The sequence below is a fragment of the Gadus chalcogrammus genome, chromosome 19, assembly GCF_026213295.1.
Source record: "Gadus chalcogrammus isolate NIFS_2021 chromosome 19, NIFS_Gcha_1.0, whole genome shotgun sequence".
Classification (NCBI taxonomy): Eukaryota; Metazoa; Chordata; class Actinopteri; order Gadiformes; family Gadidae; genus Gadus; species Gadus chalcogrammus.
Window position 1 is genome coordinate 13,712 of NC_079430.1, and position 16,790 is coordinate 30,501.

General features: G+C 43.4%; 1 protein-coding gene across 1 annotated transcript in view; it reads right to left on the reverse strand.

Annotated features, from left to right (window-relative positions):
• Positions 1-10,115: 10,115 nt before the first annotated feature.
• Positions 10,116-16,790, reverse strand: part of LOC130372757 (alpha-2-macroglobulin-like) — a 48,831-nt gene continuing 42,156 nt past the window's right edge. The window contains exons 10-21 of the mRNA XM_056578918.1: positions 14,167-14,242; positions 13,932-14,088; positions 13,653-13,727; positions 12,571-12,733; positions 12,006-12,190; positions 11,614-11,826; positions 11,302-11,426; positions 11,108-11,198; positions 10,962-11,030; positions 10,618-10,726; positions 10,410-10,451; positions 10,116-10,309 (exon numbers count right to left, since the gene is read on the reverse strand). Coding sequence (XP_056434893.1) covers positions 10,287-10,309; positions 10,410-10,451; positions 10,618-10,726; positions 10,962-11,030; positions 11,108-11,198; positions 11,302-11,426; positions 11,614-11,826; positions 12,006-12,190; positions 12,571-12,733; positions 13,653-13,727; positions 13,932-14,088; positions 14,167-14,242 — 1,328 coding nt within the window. The 3' untranslated portion in view covers positions 10,116-10,286. The remainder of the gene's footprint in view (positions 10,310-10,409; positions 10,452-10,617; positions 10,727-10,961; positions 11,031-11,107; positions 11,199-11,301; positions 11,427-11,613; positions 11,827-12,005; positions 12,191-12,570; positions 12,734-13,652; positions 13,728-13,931; positions 14,089-14,166; positions 14,243-16,790) is intronic.

Below are 16,790 nucleotides of genomic sequence, written 5' to 3' on the forward strand. Positions count from 1 at the left end.
CACACACACACACACACACACACACACACACACACACACACACACACACACACACACACACACACACACACACACACACACCCTTCTCAGCCCCTGAAAGCACTGAGGCTGCCTCATTTTCTTTCTAAATGCTTGTTGTTCTGCCTTTTTGACTGATTTAATTTGTATATTTCCAAGTGCAGTTTTGGAATTTAATTAATACATTTTCTAATTAAAATGAAAATCCACAAACCAAAATACTATTGATTGTGTGTAAAATGTTAAGTATATTTGGGAAGATAATGACAATGTTGATGACAAAAAAACGCAATTGAAGGGTTTGATTCCAAAACGCTATATATTGTGTAACCCCAGTGATGTCAACAAAATAGCATTTTTGTTGTTTTGTTAAAGTAAAGATACATCACAGGACACTATTCCAACTGCAGGTTCACTGATATAACCTAGAACTTTTTTATATCAAAAAAAGATTCATGAAAATTCATTACAATTGTGGATATAGCGTGTTAGAACCAAACTCTTCAATTGTTTAGGGCTGCGATGTGACAAGGATAAAGGACAAAATAGATGATTGAAGGTTACAAGCAATTTCAATACTCTCACCCTATTAAAAACCTTCATAAACAAAGCAAAAGCCAATAAAATAAAATAAAAATGCATAGGTAATACAAAAAAGTTACTTTCAGAACACATTTCAATTGTAGATACTGCACTTTGCCTTTGTAATAGTACTCTAGTTGTTCGACGTAATACAAAGGCAGAGTGCAGTATCTACAATTTTGGGGTCAAAGGTCATATCGTCAGTCTTTTCTTTTTATATACAATTTTCCTTCCTATGAAGGTGTTAATTGAAAGTATCACCACTATTGTACCTGCAACAGGTTTCGCCGGCCAGTATGAAAACTTTGAAGGGATTTTTCTCAGTTTCAATGTTGGCGTAGTTACTGCACTTTGCCTTTGTAGGGCAGGGCATCCTGCAATAAGCCAGTATGGAAGGCTGGTTAGCCAACGACGGGTAAGATCCCACCTTGAAGCCCGGGACAACCTAAAAGAGGCACAGTCACGATTACTTGGCAGAGTCACTGTGAGCATTGGCTCACTTGAACATGAAGTGACGAACTGCAACCATCATAGGAAAAGCCGGCTGATGAAAGGTGGAGGGGGAACAGGAGTCAGATATGTCAGCTCTGGCAGCAGAGGTGGTCTTGGAACGGGGCATGTCACGTTTTATTTTATTTTATTTGACCTTTGTGGTATGGAAGCCCACTAACGCATGTACGTTTTTTGGTTTAGTGCATGACTTTGGAACAGCGTGGTTTCAGGCAGCTGATGGTAAACCCACCATTATTGGGCTTTGGATTTGGACATACTGGTTTTGATTTCCCTTCCCAAAAGATTGGTTTCAGTTTGCTGATGGTTACTTACGGTTAGACTTTTCGACGTTGGTTGCACCAACGGCGTTCTTAGATTTACTTATCATTTAATGCGCATGGTTCTGACCATTGCGCAAGGGGGGAGGTATTGAGGAGAATTAGATTTTTTTTTTTAGAAAACAAGGTTTTTCTTCACCATACTTGCAAACAATGATTGACATCCAGCTAAATGAGTGTTAAATATTTGAAAAAAGTGTTCAACAGATGGGTGATAGAGCAGTGTTTATTCAGAAAACACTCAAACAAGTGATTTAACATCTGCATGTCAAATAAAGACTAGTCCGTGTCTACATTCCTCAAACCACAAGGTATGGTGGATAGAGGAATGGGACGCTTAAGACAAAGATTAACGAAATTAAATTAAATAAAAAGAGTACTAAATTAAAGGACTAATGCACTACGACTGACATTAATGAGTTATCGCATGAAAACTAACAGAATGACGCATCTAACCCCGCATGAAATGCTAACGGGTCGACCCATGCCTAAAGGTGCGGCCACACCAGACGCGTATCTCGCGTAATTTTTACGCGAGATACGCGCGTAAAATGTTGCTTGACCATTTTGTGTCAAAAATGGTCACATACGCGCAATACGCGCCATACGCGCATACGTCACTCGCCTAGATGAGTCCACTCCATGTCCATGCAAGTGAACGGAGCGTTCCCTCTTCGTCAAAACTATCAAACCAAACATCCTTCACATTCACCGAGCGAACATTACGAAAGTAAAATGCACATTTCTCGCTAAAAATGTTTCCATAAACGCATTTAATGGCGTAACTATGTTACTATTTCCACCCAGAATAAAGAAAGTTGTCGGCCGTGGCTGTGTGTGTGTGTGTGTGTGCGTGTCTTGCCCCAGGATGAGGCTCCCCACGGTAAAGGCTCCAACACTTGGGTGTGTGTGTTTGTGTGTGTGTTGCCCCAGGATAAGCTGCGCTGGAGTCCGAGGTAGGAAACCCAAACGCCGCCGTGTTTGGGTGATAGAGTTTAGATCGGGTTAGATTAAATAATCTCGGATATAAATAACAATAATCGGGTTAAATAACTTCACATGGTGTGTCTGGTGTGTTTCCAGCATTCGTAGTGTTGATCAGCAGATATATAGTCCGCCAAGACGTTGAGGTTGCTTAGTAACCAGAGACTCTGTCCATGCAAGTGAACGGAGCGTTCCCTCTTCGTCATAACTATCAAACCAAACATCCTTCACATTCACCGAGCGAACATTATGAAAGTAAAATGCACATTTCTCGCTAGAAATGTTTCCATAAAAGCATTTAATGGCGTAACTATGTTACTATTTCCACACAGAATAAAGAAAGATGTCGGCCGTATGCTTCTGTCCAAGCTCACTACTCTCTGCCAGTGACGTCGGGTCAAGCTCAACGCTGATTGGGCAACGCGGCTAATCGTCAGACGCGTATCTCGCGTACTTCGCGTAAAAAGTTCAATTTTTTGAACTCTTGAAATGTACGCGATATACGCGCGTATAGCGCGTATTGCGCGTAAATATACGCGCCACATACGCGCTATACGCGCGTAAAATGTTGCTTATACGCGTATTACGCGTGAAACGCGTAATACGCGTATTAAACCAATGGTTCCCTATGGAAAAAATGGCGATTTTAGACGCGAAGTACGCGAGATACGCGTCTGGTGTGGCCGCACCTTAAGCCTTCACCTGTCATTCGAGGGCCACATAAAGGACCTCCATTAGAACAATTGGAAACTGAATTAAGACGCTATATGGGACAACTAACTGGCATACACAGGCTTATTTTTCAACTGGAGAAAGACAGAGTTCCAGAGTTGGAGAAGGAGCCACCAAGGGGGGTGGAGCCAGGTGACCAAGTGTACCTAAGGCCCTTGGGTGTTCAGGAGAAAGTGGAACGAGCCCAGGAGAGAAGGGCCATACAAAGTCACAAACGCAACACCAACAGCCCCCTCCCTACTCCGAAGCAGCCCCCCTCATGCCCCTGCTGGATTTCCCGGACCAGCTTCCCCTGGACGACCAGATAGTGCCTGCAAACTTTGACTGTGAGTATGGCCTCCCTCACCCTGCAACCTTTGACTTTGAGTACGAGCTCCCCTACACACTCCCAACCCCCGCCATCGACTGCGTCCCCGCCGAGCCGGACATCTACCCGCGAGTGCTAGTGGCCTCTCCAGGTGCACGGCCCCGGCGTCCTGTTTCCACCACCGTATGCTGAAACCCCACCACCACACCCCCCTCCCCCCCCGCCTTTGACGTGCTAGTAACCTCTCCAGGTGGGCTGCCCCATTCCCGTCCCCGCCAACGGCACCACCCCCCTCCCACCTGATGCACCCACGTCGCCCGGACCAGGGATCTGCGTTCCGGTACCAGGGGCTGCGGCCCGTTCCCTTAAGGCTTGAGGGCGCCCCTGGCTGTATTCGCTTCTGTACGCTTCACTGTTTTTAGCCGCTCCCATATCTATGCCCGCGTCTACGCAACCGACGCCGGGAACGCAAATGTTGTTGTTTATATCGCTGTCCCACTAGATGGAGCTCGGGGATACACACGGGCGAGATTCCAGGGGCCTTGATTGCCCGTTTATCAGATGAGGTCCTGAGCGCAGTTGAATAAAAGGGTCTAATGCTCAGGTGGCGCGTTGCGTCCACCTGCCCGTGATGACGCTCAGGACTATTCCTTGGTTTCTTAGTTGTTCCCGTGCCCCGGGCCTACCCTGAATACCCCATGCGTGTGATTGCTTATTGTTACACGACCAGTTAACTCCTCCTCACATCCTTAGTGTGTGGTCATCTAGGGATGGGTTGAGGGGGATTGCCATTCGTTGTGTACCTCATATCTTTCTGATATTATTATTATTATTTAGGGACACGTTTCATGGTTGCATTTCTTTCCTGTGATTGTTATTGTGTAGTGTTTGTGTGATTGTTGCATTTTTGTTTAGATCGTTATTGTTTACTGTTAGTTTTATTGTTGCATTTTGTTGTTGTTGTTATGGTTTGGTGTTGGTTTTGTTGTGTATCATCTGCTGCCAGTATTGTTGGTATTGTCTGCTCGCGATGTAAGGCCGGGGTGGATGCCACCCCCTAGGTGGGGTGTGTATGGCATACCCATGTCTGAAGCAGGGGTAGCGTTTCTCCCACGTGGTTCCCCATACACCCGGTCCAGCGAGTTGTTTTAGTCCCATGCTCATGGTTGTTTGTTTTTATGATCATTTTGCCTTCTTTCTGTTATTTCTAATGGTGTTATAATGGTAGTCCCGCGCTGGAGCAGCAGCAGCAGAGAGAGGTCATGTTTCCTGAAGCTCCGCTAGGCATTGGAAAAAACTACTTAATTCATCGTTCAGATCTACTTTATCTTATTTTATTTCATGATCATAATACCTAACAGTATATAGTTTGTTTTCGTCGTCCTCCATCGCTCGATTCAACAATACATTTTGGCACTTTTTACTCCCGGATCAGACCGCAGAAAAAGCCTTGGACTTTCCTATCGCCAACATGCCTCTGTCCTCGGATATCTCAGGCACGGAGACTGGGAAATGCACAGACTGCACCAAACTGCGACAGACGGTGGCTTTAATGGAAACGAGACTTGCAGCATTAGAAAAATGCAAAGGACCCCTACAGGATACAGTGCCGATGGGTGAGTTTGCTGAGCTCACTCAGATACAGCAAGATGATCAAAGCTACACTGTATCCTTCCCGAAGCTGGACAAGAGAGAGATAGTTCTAGCTGCGTTTCACTGGCACAGAATCGGCGCTAAGCCAAAACAACATACCAAAGTGAATCAACAAGATCACTCAACGCCAAATGCTAAACTACCCAAAGCTAAAGTTATCAGCCGGATTAGCCCGTCACTGAAATTAACCCTGCCACTGAAGAACCGGTTCCTGCCACTTCAAGAGTCCACGAACGAGCCTGCCACCCATGCACCCCTGAGCCCCGAGATGCGTCCGGACGGACAGTGCGGACAGAGACGGAACATGAACCAGTCGCCATGGAGGCGAGCTGCGCATGCCTCGGCCACCTGTGCACCCCTGACCCCTGAAATGTGTCCGGACAGACGGTACGGACAGACATGGAACAACCAGCCGCCACGGAGGCGGGCTGCGCATGTGTCTGCCACCGTCCAACAAGGGCCCATCTCAGATGAACCAGACACTCTGATTATAGGAGACTCAACCATCAAGGATATAACCGGTAAGAAGATCAAAACATGCAACTTCCCATATGGAATGGTTAGTGATATCAACCATAAACTAGCCAAAATCATATTGGAAAACCCCAAAATCTCACAGATTATTGTGCATGCAGGATTTAATGATATTCAAAGAGAACAGTCAGAACTTTTGAAGAGGGATTACACTGATCTATTGGATACACCGGACAAAATACACATCAACTCATTCATCAGTGGACCCATACCAGCAGTTGACAGGGGAATAAACAGATTCAGTCGTCTACTTGCACTGAATACATGGCTTTCCAGAGTCTGCAATGAAAGAGGAAGGGGCTTTATTGACAATTTCAACTTATTCTGGGGGCGCAAATATCTTTTCAGAGCAGATGGCCTACACCCAAACAGGTTAGGCTCAAAACTGTTGAGGGACAATCTTCTCTTCTCGCTTTACGCACAGGCCACAATCTTGCCATGGTCTGACGCACAGGCCACAATCAGAGCACAGGTTGAGAAGAAGCGAGACTACAGCCTCCCCCACACATCTACTCTGCCACTATCTGACACACAGATAGCAGACAGCCCACAGACCTTGAAGAGAGACAACAGCCCGCCCGACGCCATCAACACTGTGCCTTCCCCAATCGCTGATGCTGGCTTGACGAGGAACGGCCACCCCCCTCCTCTGCATTACAGACCAAAGACCTTGAAGAGAGACAACAGCCTGCCCGACACCATGGACACCGTGCCCTCCCCCATCGCCGATGCTGGCTTGGCGAGGAACGGCCACCCCCCTCCTCATCTCTCCCATAGCCACAACAACTCCAGCTCCACTGTCTCCTCCCTTTGCGATTTTCCAGCTGAATTTAAGAAACAGGAATATGTAGGCATCAAACTTGCATCTGTGTCAATGATAGCATCGCCAGGTCATTCCCACAGGCTGATAACACCAAAGCGGAGGGCGCCCCAGCCCCCCGCCCCCTGTACTGATAGTAGTCCTGAGTATTACTGAGACAAAAAAGGGTTCAGCCGTAGACAAAGTATAAAGGACGTTTCGCATAATCTGCTGAACCCAAGGTTGCCTATGTCAAAACATGGCAACTTTTGCATTCCTGCTGTAACCACTAAGAGAGTAACCAAAGGGAAACTTGGACACACTGCTAACCTCACAAATCTCATACATATTTCCTCCAAACCAAAAACAACCTTAAAGCCTATCAACAACACCATCAGGATGGGTCTACTTAATGTTAGGTCTCTTAATAACAAATCATTTTTAGTTAATGATTTTATTACCACCTCTAAACTGGATTTTATGTTTTTAACTGAAACATGGCTGGAACAAAATAACAGTGCAACCGTTCTGATAGAGACAGCTCCTCCCAACTATAACTTTTTTGTTGCATGTAGATCTGGAAAAAGAGGTGGAGGGGTTGCTGTTATATTTAAAAATGATTTTCAGGGGAAACAGATGTTATTTGGTGATTTTCCATCATTCGAATACCTTTGTGCTGTATTGAAATGCTCCCCCAGAGTTCTACTATTAATTATTTACAGGCCACCCACATACTCTGCAAATTTTTTCGATGAATTCACAGAATTATTGTCTAGCATCTCCACAGACTTTGACTGTCTAGTTATAACTGGTGACTTCAATTTTCATACTGATGATTTGAATGACAAGTGTGCAAAAAAACTTTTTACCATTTTGGACACATTTGAACTGTCCCAACATGTGAAAGAGACTACTAATTGTAAGGGCCACACTCTAGACCTGGTAATCACAAAGGGCCTCAATGTTTCTGATCTCTCTGTGACTGATCCTTCCTTGTCTGACCACTTTTGTGTTTTCTTTAATATATCTTTTATTCCCAACATACAGACAAAATCAAATACTGTCAAAAAACGGTATATCAATGAAGAATCGTATGTACTTTTTAGAAAGGCCATCTCCTTACTACCACCTCTCAACCCATGTTCTGCTGATGATCTTGTAGAAAACTTTAATTTGAAAATTTTGAAAGTCATGGATGTCATTGCACCTTACAAGGTTAAAACGATTTCTGGAAAGCAAAAGGCACCCTGGAGAAAAGCTGCTTCTGTAACAGCACAGAAAAAAGAATGCAGGAAGGTTGAACGCATCTGGCGTAAAACAAAACTTCATATTCACCATGATATCTAAAAAGAGAGCCTCTGTGCCTACAATTCAGACTTAAAAAGTGCTAGAGAAACATTTTTCTCCAATATCATTAAATCCAATAATAATAATGCAAAAACCCTATTTGCAACTGTTGACAGACTGACCAACCCCCCAACACAAATTCCACCTGATCTCCATTCCACGCAGATATGCAATGAGTTTGCAGCTTTTTATACTGATAAAATTGAAGGCATCAGACGCGCCATCAATATCTCCACTTCAAACAAAAATGTTGGACTACCACCCTGTTCAGGCAAAAGTAACGTGGCAGGGATGGCATGCTTTAATGTTATTGACTCTAAAACTCTTGTGGAAACTGTTACACAACTAAAGCCATCCACCTGTTGCCTTGATTCTTTACCTACCAACCTCTTTAAGAATGTTTTTGACTGCCTAGCAATAGACATATTGCAGATAGTTAACAACTCTCTCCAGTCAGGCAACTTCCCAAAAGCCCTGAAAACTGCAGTTATTAAACCCCTTTTAAAAAAGCGGAGCCTAGATACCTCTATTATTAACAACTACAGACCAATATCAAATCTGCCCTTCATAAGTAAAATCATTGAGAAAGTTGTCCTCCAGCAACTTAATCACTTCCTGGCATCAACTGGTTGTTATGACACCTTCCAATCAGGATTTCGACCCCTGCACAGCACTGAGACCGCCCTCATTAAAGTTGTGATTTAAGAATTGTTACACCAATTCTTAAATCGTTACATTGGCTTCCTGTAGGTCAGAGAATTGATTTTAAAATCATGTTGCTAACCTATAAATCCCTACATGGTTTATGCCCAAAATATTTAACTGATATGCTTCCACTACATAAGCCTTCTAGAACACTAAGATCTTCTGAGACCAATCTGTTAATTATCCCCAGAGTAAACACGAAACATGGGAAAGCAGGATTTAGTTACTATGCAACAAATATCTTCAACAAGATTGAAGACTTTTATGTTTGCTTTAGCTTTCTGCTAAATCTTAAATACTTTTAAGATTATTTTTACCAGAAAAATACATGACATTTGCTGAGTAATGAAGTTGTGTCATTAAGAGCTTGACGAAGTGAAAACCTGTATTGGTGATTAAGCGCTTAATCACTGAATATACGCCATATGAAACTCTTTTGAATTTGTTTGTTGTTTGCCTTTGGTTCTGGGCTAGAGTCCTAGAATAATCACTGAATATTTGTTTGTTGTTTGCCTTTGGTTCTGGGCTAGAGTCCTAGAATATTGTAATAGATTGTCCTTTAGGTCGGGTTGTAGTCCCGACTTGGGTTCCAGAGAGTCTGTTGATCTGATCTTAAATAACTTTCAATTTAATTTTCTCACTTTCTTAAATACATTGCACTTTCAATTTTACTTACTAAAAAGCCTTTGTAACTTTCTACTTTGCTCATTTCTTTGCATATGTTTTCTTTTACTTATCTATTATTTTATTTTATTGTATAACAATGTTTATATGTGAAGCACTTTGAGTCTGCCTTGTGTATGAAAAGTGCTATATAAATAAAGTTGCCTTGCCTTGCCTTGCCTTGGAGTCCTATCCCTCGTACCCCTAATGAGTAAAAGTCGTCTTGCGACGACTTGAGGGGGATATGTTGGGCAAAATAACCTGCTGAGTACATCACATGTACATTACAAATATAGCTAACTCCTACCCTAGCCTGATGAGCACATCACATGGCAGGCACATTACAATATAGTCAACTCTTGCTCTAACCCAACGAACCCATAACACAAACATGATAATATAGTCAGGTCAAGGCCGGAGCCGAAGGCCCCATTTCCCAACCAGGCAAATGGTGGACACTCAGACAATGCACCAGTCATCCTCAAGAACGGGAGAGCCACATTAATTTATCACACAGGAGACACTTCGAGGAGCTCTCCCCCGTTAGGAGGAACACAAGAGATACACATGCATATATGCATCGTGCACCGTCAGTCAAAGGACGTCGGAAGAGGCCGAGACATTGCACACATTTGCATACGCGATCTGATTGGATGACGGATCCGTCGCTGCTGAAAAAGTTGAGCGTTGTTGCACACTATTATTCCATCGGCCCAGTGCACCTCCATTGTGTCCATTGGTGATTGTTACCAGAGCGCTCTATCTTTGAGAATTTTCTTTAGCCCTGCATACTTTTGACGTTTAGTAGCTATTTCTGTCATACTCATGGACAAAAGTCACTCTCTGTCCCTCCACTTCCTTCTTCATTCGTAGCGTTGGGTTTAATGTAATTTGGAATGACGGTGAGTAGAAGTCTTAATTATTTACGTTAATGGTCAGATGAAGAAAAGCAATTACAGAGCTTGATGAAGGATACATTTTAAATGCAACAAAGTATTTTATTTTGTGACATAAAACCACCAATAATACCACATAACAAACAATGAGTAGTAATATATCGACCAATATACTTTGAACAAAATGGTTGAGTTTTTGCATTGTTGAAAGCTTGGGTTAAGTGTTGAATATCTGCTTATTCATCTGCAATCCTCAACTCTGCAAAAGGAAAAAGACAATTAATGCAAAACAAAATACTTAAAAAAGCATGAAGAGAAAGTCAGACAGAGACAAATACACACACACTTTGTATCCTTACTTTTATTACAAGGGTCATTATATTCTGTCTCAGCCTGGTCACCTGAGTAGAAAAAATATGTGTTACACAAAATTAGGTAATAATTTTGTGATACAAAATGATGTGATACTTTTGTACCCCAAGATGTCCGTCTGCATTTTTTCATTCACCCCAGCCCCCTTTTCCTCTTCCAACCCCTCCCTTTCTCTTATATCTGGTACATATTTACTTTGCTGGTAGTAATCGTAGATCTTGACCACAGCAGGCTTCAGGTTCTCCACTTCAATGTCCTGCAAGATGTCTAAAAAGTGGTTGATGGGCACATCAACCGCAAAAAACTGTGGACAGAAAGCACAGTTTCGTCTGGAACAGATGTATGGAGACCATGCTGGTCTACAAGTGTCAAAAACACTTGTGATCAAGGTCGCAATGCAATAGGATACATTTAAATGACATAAATTAAAACATCATGTCATTATAAATTACATGTGTGTGTTATAACCCCCCCGTATGTATCTTCTTTTTTTAATAAATGTCACGGTATGTGTTTCTATTGCATGTTAGCTTGCTAACCGGTTTCAAGTAAATGATGACGTGATCGTCGTTATGTTCAACGCGATCCACCAGCAGTGCAGACTTGAGCTGTGAGGGAGAGGACATTCAATAGATTTATAAAAAAAGAACACCCAGGACAAATAATGTCAAAAACATTTACCAACCTTTCTCAAAGACTTTGGCTCAGGAACAAATCCAGACAGTAATTTAATATCCACCATCACCATGTTGGTGGAATCCTCCTTTCCCACATATCTGTGAAAATTATTGTCAGTGAGAAGTATTGTATAAAATAGTTATTCAAAACAAAATAAATTAATAACAATGATCAGCCTAAATCTACCCATGGCTAACTTACTTGGACTCTAGCCTAAGGGTGACCTTAGGCCTCAGCTGGTTGGTGCTGCATTCAGAGTCGGGTGTCACCTTGATCCGGAAACTCGATTCATCTCTTGGCGTTGGAATATTGTAGTGAAGAGACAACTGGAAGAGCAGAACACAACAGAATATCTTCACGCCATGTGTTCTTGACGAATGTATACCTTACATTGCCTTCTAGACCGGTCAAACCAGGAGCTCAGTGGGGGCACGGGAGGTCGTGTTTTTTTCATTTAGGTCATAAGGTCATTTAGACAAAATCCAAGCACAAGCTGTTCTGCTGAATGCTTACCTGCATGGAGGCACAAGCAGTGCCTTTCACCACCACACTGTATTTTCCCGTCACGTCCTTCATCGACCTCTCCTGGTAAAGCAGTTTGTTGTCCTGGTTCACCTCAAAGGTCATCTGGCCGCTGGGGAGCTGGACGTCCACAGTGCTGGAGCCTTCTGGGCTGAACACCAGTGTAGAGTAAAGAGCGAGGGCCTGAAGAGCTACCACCGTGTCCTGAACAACAAGAAAGCTTTGGTTTGTGAAGGCTAATGGTAAAGCTATTGGTCAATCGGTCAACGGTATGATTGGAACAATTCTTTACTTTTAAATGTATATATTAATGCATGCCCGCTATATAGTAGGTCTGTGATACCCCTATAGAGCTGTATTCCCCTATAGAGGAAATCCTGTACCTGTGTGGAGGAGAAGCCTCCGTAGGAGTTCTGCTGGCTAGTGAGCCACCTGACGATGCGCGAGGCGTAGCCCAGGTCAGCAGTGGTGGGGGTGGCGCTGAGAGTGGCCAGCAGCACGTAGGAGCTGATCTCCACGGAGAGGGACATTGACTTCTCAGACCTCTGAGACCAGTAGAGGTTTCCCCCTGAGGAAAACACATCCAGGATAAAACTGAGGGCCGAGGGAGGTGGACCTGCCTTGGCTTTATTTAGTTTACGGTTTCAAAGTATACAAAAGATCAGATCAATAACCACTTGACCCTTTATAGAAGTTACACAGATTACACAATGCTGTCAACTTTTGTTGGATCGGTTTCAACAGCGTATTCCTTTTTTACCGACCCCAGGCCTCGATCTCCATCCTTTCTCTCCATCACGCATGTCCACCTTGTCTAACACATCCTGACCAAGAAAACTAGTAACAACTAGCCCAGCTCATCTGTTCTGTACACTTGTAAGATCACCTCATAAGGGAGATGTTAAAGTTGTTTAAGGGGAACAATAGAGCCATTGAAAGTCCTCTGACCTTCCTGTGTGGCCACCTTGTCCAGGTGCTCCAGCAGCAAAGTCCGTGCCTCCATGTCTCCAGCCAGGGTGAAGACATAAGCCAGCAGAGACGTGGCGTACGTGTTGCTTTTATCACCCAGGCTTTGCCTCAGGCAAGACATGCTTTTGTTTATCTGTGGATCCTGTAGGCGGGGATGTCAAAATAATGTTGTTCTATCAAACCTTGAACTTTCCAACAATACTTATATCATATACTGTATCTGCTGTACAATCACCGTTACCTGTATTAAATGGCTCATAAAATAATGTTCAAAGATGTGAATAATTTTAATAGAATGAAAATGTCAATTCATTTCTCTACGTGTAACAAATGTACTGTACTCTTAAATTGACCACGTCAGAGATTAAACATACTAAACTCCCCGATAACAATGCTATGGTGTTTTATCCTTTGAAATTTCCGTTCTGGGTTGGAATGTTTGTTTTTGTTTTGGTCTGTAGGTTGTGATTCTCTATTCTCTGAGTAATACGGGTTGCCAGCTATTAAACAAATACACAAACACAGCATGCTGCAGCTATGGCAGCAAACAGACAAACTGGGTCAACAGAGAATGTACTACATTCTACACAACCTAAAAAGCCTTTTCGACTTTGAATAAAAGGTAAATACGGTAAATCTTGGAGTTGCATTTGATGGATGAAGACAGCCTGGAGCCAAGAAGGATTTCACGACAGATGCCACATGAGCCGGTTAATAATTTACAAATGTACACATCTGCTGATCAACTTAAACTGTAGGACTCATCATCACTTGTCATACTCAAAATATAATTATTTTACTTGTCTTAAAATACAATGTTGCCCCCGACTCATCTTGCGCTTGTGTTCTTTCATTGTCCTTAACCGTACAACCCAATTGGGAGAAAGCTCTCCAATATTGTGAATTTGAGATGCAGTACCAATTGTAAACACTCTGTGTCACTCTGTGTTACATATTGTATCCATTTTAATTTAATTAAAGTGGTAAGCCCTTTTGCATAGTTCCATGGGTATCTTTCAAGCGCTGGTTAATAACCAGCGCTTGAAAGATTCAATACTTACAGAAACAGACATATTGGTCTCCAACAAAGCGGCCGTCACATACGCAGAGAGAGTGACTTCGTCTGAGACGCCTCCCTGTAAGGCAAAGCAATGAAAAGCTTGACTCTGTGATTCTTTTCAAATATCTGGTTGAAGCGTGTGTTTACAGTTGTACACCAAATGTGCCTCCACCTTCTGCTTATTAGTCTCAACAAAACTGAAACCTGCCCAAAACATGAAGAGGCCCTTTTATCCTCCTCATAGTTAAGCAAAGTCAGAGAGAAGGTTCCATGTCTGTACCTTCATTCTGTTGTTGAACAGACTGCCCAACTTTTGGAAGCAGCCGTTGTCTTGTTGTTTGCTCTCCAACCAAGACTTAGCGTCCGCTAAGATGGTTGGGTCAATGTAGATGAAAGACTTTGCTTTGACGAAGGATCTCAGCACAAATGCTGTGAGCCTGATGAATAATGACAAGTCACTCAATGTCAGTCACTCAAAATTTCAATCATTCATGTCAAAGTCTACCAAATCTTACCAGGTATTCCCAGATCCAGTTCCAAAGGTGCTGTAAGCTCCATCTGAATGCTTGTAGTTCAGCTGCCTCTGGTAGCCTGTGTGTGATTATAACATATCATTATAGCCTATTTCTTTTCAGGGAAGGACCAAACAGGGAAAATTACAAACAAAATGAGGCGTTAACGTTTTTAATTACATTTGCTGCACACACCCGAAGAGCATGAATTCTTAGGAGACTTACCAAGGGTCAAGAAGTGAGTTAATCTCTGCGTTGATTTGCTGTAGCGTGAAGCTCAGTATGTGCTAACCTAACTGAGGTGCGGGATGTTGTTGGTTTTGTCGTCATATTTGAGTATGTCATTTGTTTTGTAGACAATGAAAATGTGTAATGTGCATCTTAAGGTACGGCCACACTGCACGCGTTACGCGCGTTAGAGGCATTGAAAATCTGCATTTTTGCATAGGGAACCATTGGTGTAGACGCGTTACATGCGTTAAAGCGGTGCGTTAGGGGCGGCATACGCACGTAATGACGCACTTAAACGCACCAATGCACCCAACGCACCAACGCGCAGAGTTAAAAAATGTGAACTTTTGACGCGCCTACGCGTGACGCTTAGCCGCGATAGCCAATCAGCGTGGGGCTTGACCCAACGTCACTGGCAGAGACGCTTGCACAGAAGCACATGGCGGACATCTTACTCTTTATTCTGGGTGGAAATAGTAACATAGTTATGCCATTAAAAGTGTTTATGTAACCATTTTTAGCGAGAAATGTACATTTTACTTTCATAATGTTCGCTCGATGAATGTGAAGGATGTTTGGTTTGATAGTTATGACAAAGAGGGAACGCTCCATTCACTTGCATGGGCTGCGTCTTTGGTTGCTAAGCAACCTCAACGTCTTTGGCGGACTATTTCTCTGCTGATCAACACTACGAATGCTGGAAACACAAACACACCATGTGATGTTACTTAACCCGATTATTGTTATTTATATCCGAGATTATTTAATCTAACCCGATCCGAGCTCTATCATGCACCCAAACACGGTGGCATTTGGGTTGCCTACCTCGGACTCCTAAATCCAGCGCAGCGATGGTGGCTGCGTAGGCGCGTTGAACCAAGCATCAAGTTAGGCGCGTTACTCGCATAATCTAACGCGCTCAACGCGTTCAGTGTGGCCACACCATTAAGGTGTTAGAATTAAGGCTGTTAACATGCAGTGGCGCTGTCATTTCAACCTAAGCTTTGTAAAGGCACATTTTAAGAGTTTTATTGTATACACGTTCGTCCTGAGTGCTACAGGGTTTCCCCATAGGCGTCGATTACGGGGGGGACGGGGGGGAAATGTCCCCCCCACTATTTGAAATACAAATTTTGTCCCCACCAGTTTTAAAAATGTGCAAACCAATTGCGACTGAAAAAATCCCCACATACTCAACCGAAATCGTCGAGTCTAAAACCATGCGATAGGCGCGCTCGAAGACATCATTTATTAGATAGGCCTACCTAATAAACTGTTGGAACACACAAGACCGGAACCCATAGCAACGCCGGTAAACAAACCCCGACTCCCGAGAAGCCCAATCACTATGAGCTCCCCGCGCTACGGCCATCCGGAGGCACACAGAGCTTTTGGCCGTGATATGATATTATATATACAATCATATTATATTATATACTATTATATATAGAGCTCCGAGAGTCGCAAACGGCAACAATCACTTTCTCCTCCATGCTGCAGTACACCCTGGACTGCACTGCGCTGAGTTTGACGGTTGAACGCTGATTGGCTGTTACGTTACACATGTCACTCAGTGGCCACGCTGTTGAACGCTGATTGGCTGTCATCTCGCGAAATTCGTGTCAAAGTTGAAATTTGTCGCGCCACAAATCCTTGTGAACGCGCTCGCCTGTGCACGGCGAAAGTGTGGCACGACAAATCAAAAAAATTCGCCCGATACGCGTCTATATGTTCACTTTGTATGGGATCTTGTCGTCCCGTTGCGTTTGGTGTGAACGCACTGGAGAAGTTTCAAGACAGACAGCCAAAATTGACATTTTTATTCAGAAAATAGCCGGTCCTTTTGCTTCCTATAAAAAGCATGTTTGTGACACTGGATATCGATATGGATACGTCAGCATGTGGAGGGCCACATAAGGTAAGAAATTGGTTTACGTAAACTTTGCTGCTGTTTCTGTTTGCTCGTGAATCGTGATGACCTGGCCAAAGGTTACCCACAGTCCTAAGCGATTGTGATCTGATTCTGGTTGGTGCTCCAGTTAGTATGCATTGTATATATAGATTGCAGCTAGTAGCAGCTACACACGGTGCGATTGCTATGCCAATGTGGTTATAGTTGGTTTTGTCTGATTGAGATATGTGACGACTTGGAGCCTGGTAGGCATATCCTGACATAAATATGTTCTCGCATAACCTGTGTGATTATCCTAAACTGAAGGGGATTTTATTTGCGGACAATTTTCTTATGATGTTGTAACGAGTGAAGTCTACATTGGTCCTTCGCAAGTGTTTACTGGTGGTCAGGATTTGGCAGATAGCAGCATAACATATGCTACCAGCAGCCCTTGCTCGTCTTCAAAAGGCTGATGCTCAGTACCTCGTTTCATTTCGTACCC